General features: G+C 35.6%; 1 protein-coding gene across 1 annotated transcript; it reads right to left on the bottom strand.

Moving 5' to 3' along the window:
• Positions 1 to 5,392: 5,392 nt before the first annotated feature.
• On the bottom strand, positions 5,393 to 6,592 carry LOC145009867 (uncharacterized). Its single transcript, XM_078968495.1, has one exon. The coding sequence runs from the start codon at positions 6,590 to 6,592 to the stop codon at positions 5,393 to 5,395; it is 1,200 nt and encodes a 399-aa protein (XP_078824621.1).
• Between the last annotated feature and the right edge of the window lie 463 nt (positions 6,593 to 7,055).

The following is a 7,055-nucleotide window of genomic DNA, read 5'->3' on the forward strand; positions in this document are numbered from 1 at the left end:
ATATGTTTTATAACACCAAGTTACTAGTGCGTTTACATATTATCAATGTGCAACCGATTAGCAAGATACAACTCACACATCTCGGTTTCAAGAATATAAGATGTTATCGTCTCACTAATCACTCGAGATAGTGATCCAAGTGAGCGTGGGTTTAATCCAATGCTCAAATCATATTCATAAGTACTCATGAACGTTGCAGCAAACATTTGCTTATGTCTAATACTTTTCTAGACAATCCACACACCAATTCATGACAGTCTTCATTCATATATACTTCCTACATATGAACGACTGTGGCCCGTTTGAATAATTCGATTATTCTTAATAAACTCAATTATTCTGGAAGTAAAAACATGCAAGGTGAAACACAAGAATAATACTAATCCCATATGGCCTCAAACCTTTGAGTATAAACAAAACACGTTTTATTTATCACCATATCGATTACTCATTATTTGTCGTTTCGGGTAATCAACTTTATACTTGAATTATTACACTTGTCCCATGCTCCTAGCTTGCACACAATGTTTACCTATGGTTCTTACTTTTGTAAAATAGACAAATTGAACACATTTCCAATCATTCTCATTTTACAACTCCAAATCCATTTTCTTAAGTGTAAGAATATCAAATTCTTGTTACTTATAGAATATACTAGATTCTAACACTTTATGCAACGATCCTTTTGTAATGTGACTACACCAAAGTCTCAAAGACTATTGCCAATGATATTACAAAGTCCTCTATCGGAGATTGTTACAAGACAATTCCTTAGATATGATGTCTCTCACTCAAAGTACATTCCTTTGAACATCCTTTTGCATAAAGGTTTCTAATCTAGTCATAGATTTTCAATATTTACTTCCCAATATGGACACGCTTCCATATTTTCCATATGACAACTAATTTCTTAATAGAATCTTATCTATTCGTAATGATGTCGATATTGTCCATCCAATATGGAAACATTTCCATAATTTCCAATACTATACTTCCAACTACTCACAAGCAACCAATTCTCGTCGAACTTCGAATCGTCCTTTGATAGTTGTTTAATTATTTTAGTCAAAACCAATTCTAGTCCCTTTTCCCTCTAAATGCGCTAGACATTTGGAAAATTTTAGAATGGTCAAACATTAAAGCATTTGCAATCGATCCTATACCCGAAGCGTATGGGACACGATGCACAATGTTTTATTTGCTATGTTCTCAAAATTCGAATTGTGAAGAGGAATGCCGTAATCATAATCGAAATTTTAAGAACACACTATGCACCTTTGACTAAATTTATTAACATTCCACAACCTAATCCTTTAGATTTGAAATGAAGCATAATATTCTCTCCCTTAATTATAGCAAAACAACCATTCAACTCTTAAAACTTTGCAAAGTATGACTCTTGTTTTCTATAATTAATATTGCCAACTATGCAATACGTGCCTTAATAATCATACAATCATAACATTTATGCTCCCACTATCATGATGATTATTATAAAACATAACACTTATGCTCCCACTAGCTTCAACATGTATTCATAAACATCTTAACTTTCAGAAAAACAATACTTATTGAATTTCTTAAGTTCATGTTTCTAATACTTAGTGCTTTGATAATCTTTTATCAAGGCTTCTTGAACTTATACACTTTTGCCTTAGATAGTTCATATGTGTGTCTTAACAATTAAGACTAATTGCCAAACCTCACAATTCAAATTATGGAAAGAGATGTCGTAACCATGATCGAATTCGAGAATGCAATTTTACAATCACTATCTTTTAAAATCTTTCTTAGTGAAAGCATTTTCTCACAATCATTTTCATGAAGGAGGAAATCTTATGACACTTAGATTTAAACAGTGTATGTGTTCCTATCCATGTGAATTTGTTAAAAACCAAAGTTTACGACAAATTCAAACTCATATGGATCGAACTTTGTTAATCTTGATTTCTTGCCTTATGATAGCACAGCTGCCCACCACGTTTTCCAAGTAGTTAAGCAGCTTACCTTTTCCTATCAATGTACTTTCCATTGATCAAGGTCCTTGCCTTTTATGCATTCAAATGAGAACTCATAGGACTCACATGCATAATTAACTCGATTGGATTGGCACAGAAACAAAATAATGTCTTCACGATAGGTTGTAAACCTCAACTCGTGTGCTAGTGATAATCGATAAGGTTTATTTGATTTGTTCTTGAAGCTTTTCAAGACTATTAAGACTCCCACTGACTCCTTGACATATAAGATTCTCTTGTCAATAAACATTTGTTGACAACCAAATATTCAAGAGTTAGTGTAGCTTTTATCAAAACAAAACACTTCATAATTTTGGTCTTAGTTGGTCTTTGTCTTATCCAAGACATCACAACTTTCCACAATTGATGAATGTTATAAACCTTCTTAATACTATTCACTCAATGTCACAATCTTGACTTTAAGACTTGTTTTGGAACGAAGTATGATTGACTTCTTGATTTGACCATTTCTTCAATCTTTGATTACTCTTCTTGGACATACAATTGTACCAAGACTCACTTAGAGGATCAATTGAGATATGGTTCTTAATCATTAAGACCTATCATAAAGCATAAAAGCTACTCTCCCTTCTTCTTAGAATGGAGAAACTCTTATCTTTCTGCCTACTTGATTCTTCTTATTCGTTTTGCTATTGATCTAAACCCTTTAATCAATTCAAAATTACACTTAATCTTGTAAGTGTAATCATATTTGCTAAGCCTTTAGTAAATCATGACGAATATCTTTGTTACTCTTATGGTGAAGGTAAAAACCCTTTTGTTTACCGATATGTATATGTACTTTTTACTAAAGTGAAGCAACATGCATTATAACAACAAATCAATTACCACACTTTTGTAGGTAAAAATCCATTTGTTTTCTGATGTATGACTATATACTAAGTCTAAATGTCATGTATTTGTAAGAACATATTTTCACATAAAGATATACACCTTGCTCAACATGTTACAAGGTGAAATGAAATTTATAGCATTTTTCTGTTGTTAGCATTTTCTTTAACTGTTCTTACAAAATTTATAGAAAAATCATCGAAGGTCCAAATCAAAATCCGTAAATTCTGAGAGTTTGGGAAATGAGTCTAGTGTGTTCCTAATTTTTATTATAAATTTTAATGACCTCTATCTTGTGTGAAAAAGTCCATAATCACAGACTGGTCCGGATTGATGTTTGAAATGATAGGTAGTTTTGTAAAAATCACCATAAATTGTAGAAAAATCTTATGGAGATGTGCAAGTAGTCATTTTAAATCTAAGAACTTGAACTATTTGCACCTAATACAGTTTTGAAAACTAAAATATTTAAGTTGTCCAAAACAGTCCATGAATGGAGTCCAACTTTTCTGATGAAAGTTGTTAGCAAAGTTTAGTTAAGTTCTTGGTGTTTTAACTTGTATCCCCACCCTTAAAAGTTAAGAAAACATGAAAATACAGGGGTATGAACTCACCGTATGTGATTTCAGTGGGTGAATGTTAAAGAAATGAAGTGTTCAACTCAAGAACACTTGAAGGATCACTTGAAGATTTGAGAATCTAACACAATAATGATGGAGTTTGTGTAAGGAATCAATGATTTGTGTAAAAGGAAATGTAATGACCATAAGGAGGGTGATGATACTTACCGAATGAAGATGGAAAGCTTGAAAAATGACTTGGAAATCTCAAAATTATAAGAGAGAATTTAAGAGAAAATATGTGTTTGATCTTTGGTGGAAATGAAAGAAACGAGTAAGAATGAGGAGAGAGGGTGAGTTTTCAGCCTTTGATGGGTCAAAATGGTAGGGAAAGTACCCTTGAATGACCAGGTATGGTGGGGGGACAATAGATGGTCATGGAGTGGGTATGGGAGTGGTTGATTGTGTCATAAATCAAAGATAGGTCAACACTTCACCACAAGATCTCATTTAATAGATTTTATTCTAAAATAAGGATTTTCTTAAAAATATGCTTAAATTATGAATATTTAGGGTTTTATATGTTAAAATATGATTTCTGGAGAAAATCCCGCGTTAAAATAATTAAAAACGGACTTAAAATGGAGAATTAGCCAAAAATCGGGTGAAAAACGTAAAATCCGAAGTCCAGGATCGGTGGTGCTAAGGCTCGGTCATCAGCAGCCAAAATCCGAAGGGAGGTCTTGGTTGCTGAGATGGGTCTGAAGGAAAAAGGGATGCGGTCCGAAGTGTTGCTCGCTGCAGTCGGCTTGCTGACTGCGGTCGACCTCCTTGGCTACGGCTCCGGGTGGCTTCTCCTGGGGCTTCGGTTCTCCTCTAGACCTTGGTCCAAATAGGACTTGGCCCCTATGAAGAGGCTTCGGTCCTAAAGGGTTATTTTCCAAGATTTTTCCCTTCTTTGAGTGGTTTCTCATCAAGCCAAGTATCGGGATGCCCTAATTGATTATAAAAATTTCAAGAGAGGTTTCGAGAGAGATTTGGGAGAGATTTCACAATCTTGGAGAGATTCCTCAAATAGAGAGATTTGGGAGAGATTTCACATACAAAGAGAGATTTGGGAAAGATTTCACATACTTGGAGAGATTTCTCATACAAAGAGAGATTTGGGAGAGATTTCACATACAAAGAGAGATTTGGGAGATATTTCACATTTTTTGAGAGATTTCTCATTCAAAGAGAGATTTGGGAGAGATTTCACATACAAAGAGAGATTTGGGAGAGATTCTAGATAAAGAGAGATAGAGTGAAAACGATTGAGAGAGGTTTCGTGTGTGACATTTGTGAGTGTCCAGCTTCGCAATGCAAGGTCTGTAAACCCCGTTAAGCCATGTTTAAGGACCTTACACACTCCCGATGAGTATGCAACATTGTTTTATCGGTTTGGTTCGTTACTTACCACAGTTTTAGGTTAAAGAAATCTAGATGTACGAACTTTTCAATTTATGACTTCTCATTAGAATAGCGAGTTGTATAGTATTTACCTAACATGATCCCTAGTACACAAGGGTTAGTTGGGTTGACCGGTCTGACTTGTTGACTTTATTTGACTTTGACTTGACCAGAATTTGACGGTTGTCACACAAAAGGTTGTTGGTGAGCCTTGCCATATTGACACCCAGCGCAAATAGTTTCTTTGTTCACTTCTAACAGAGGTAGCCCTGTAACAAGTTTCTTTCTCATCATCATATCCAACTTGTCATAACTTACATGGCTCATTCGCATATGCCACAGTTCACTAGTTTGGTTCTTTCTAGTTCTCTCTATATACACCGTTTTTGCTAACATGACATATATAGACTGAGATCAATGTCCCTTCAACACAGGCACAGATGGAGTTTCAAACTTCTCATATATATTGACATCATCTGGTCCAAAAACCACATGATGTCCCACAGAGGCTAACTAAGAAACTGAGAGCAGATTCTTTCTCATTCCTGGAACGTGATACACTCCAGGTAGTGTAAGCTCATGATTACTTTCTTCCGGTGAAAACACAACATCACCTATATGAGCTATAGGGAGTTTAGAGTTGTCGGCTATGACAACGACCCTACTTCCTTCATATTTAACTAGATCTTGTAACCTTTTCTTTTCTCCTGTCATGTGGTTAGAACATCTGGAATCTACAATCCATTCATCTAATTTGTTGCTCTCACCAGTTGTGGTAGCGTTGAATACATCATCTTCACCAACTTGATCCATAAGTGCTTCTACATCCCAAGGTTCTTCTTCTTGAGTAGTTGCATCATTCCCTACTTCTATCAGTTTTGTAGGACAATTTCGAGCTATATGATTCTTTCCTCCACAATTATAGCATTTAAAAGAAGATCGTTTGTTGTGATAGCGACCCTTACCCTTATCTCCTTTGTTTGAATCACAACCCCTTCCTTGAGATTTGGAACTCTTAGCCTTATCTTCATCTTTCTTAAAGTTTTGACTTGAACCTCCCTTGTACTTTGTTCGACTTTTCTCAGTATAAAGAGCTTCTTCAGCGGTTTTATCGGTACCACCTCCCATCTGCTTTGCTAGAGTCTCTTGTGCTGCCAACAAGTTTGCAAACTCCACTGAGGAGGGTTGGATTGGCCACCCTTGAATCGCTGCTACAAAACTCCGGAATTCTGGTTTCAAACCATGTATAATGATCCTTTTCATCCTTGTTTCACCAATGGGAGCCAAAGGATCCAATTCCCCAATCTCTCTGCACGTAGCCTTCACTTTATGAAAGTATTGAGGGATCGACAACTCCTTTTGAGACATTGACAAGAGATCATTCTCGAGCATCTGAAGCATTGTATCATTCTTCTTAAAGAGAAATGTAAGCAAGGTTTCCCATGCTTCATTTGGATTTACAACATCTCTTATATGTTCTAACATTTCTTCTTCCACAGTCATCTTCAACACAAACATTGCTTTCCCAGCCTTGATCTTCCATTTACGTAGTACACCATTGTTATATTCAGCCTCTGGTTGCTTTGTTTCTGTTCCTTTTACAACTTCCCACAGATACTGGCCTTGCATATACGACATTATGCAGGTAGACCAAGTATTGTAGTTGTTTTGATTAAGTTTCTTCACACCACCAGCCACCTGCATCTCAGCCATGACCCAGTGCTCTGATACCACTTTGTTAACCTGCTGAAGATCTTAAACAACACTCACACAGAGTTCTTTGTCTGTACTATGAAAAACAAAGACACATAGGGAACAGACGACACATATAGAAAACACACACTAAGGGTGTTTCTGGCTTTTATTAACGGTTGAAAACAAAGGCATCACACGCCTTATAAACATTACAAGGAACGTGGAACACATAACATGGGATAACCCACCATTACTTCTAAACCGCAAAAGACTAGATAAACAAAATACTAAATAAAGTAAATAAAGCATAAACTTAACGTGGAGACTTCAATGCATAGAAACCTGGTGCATAAAGGTGTTGTACTTTCAATAGTAAAAGAGATTGAATCATATTCATAATGAATCTTCCAAAGAAGACTTTTGATTTGTTCGTATGCCAACCTAAATCACCGTTTGAAAATCCAACAGCTTATTCCGGCGA

Source organism: Lactuca saligna, chromosome 8 (genome assembly GCF_052625555.1).
Source record: "Lactuca saligna cultivar CGN05327 chromosome 8, ASM5262555v1, whole genome shotgun sequence".
NCBI classification, from domain to species: domain Eukaryota; kingdom Viridiplantae; phylum Streptophyta; class Magnoliopsida; order Asterales; family Asteraceae; genus Lactuca; species Lactuca saligna.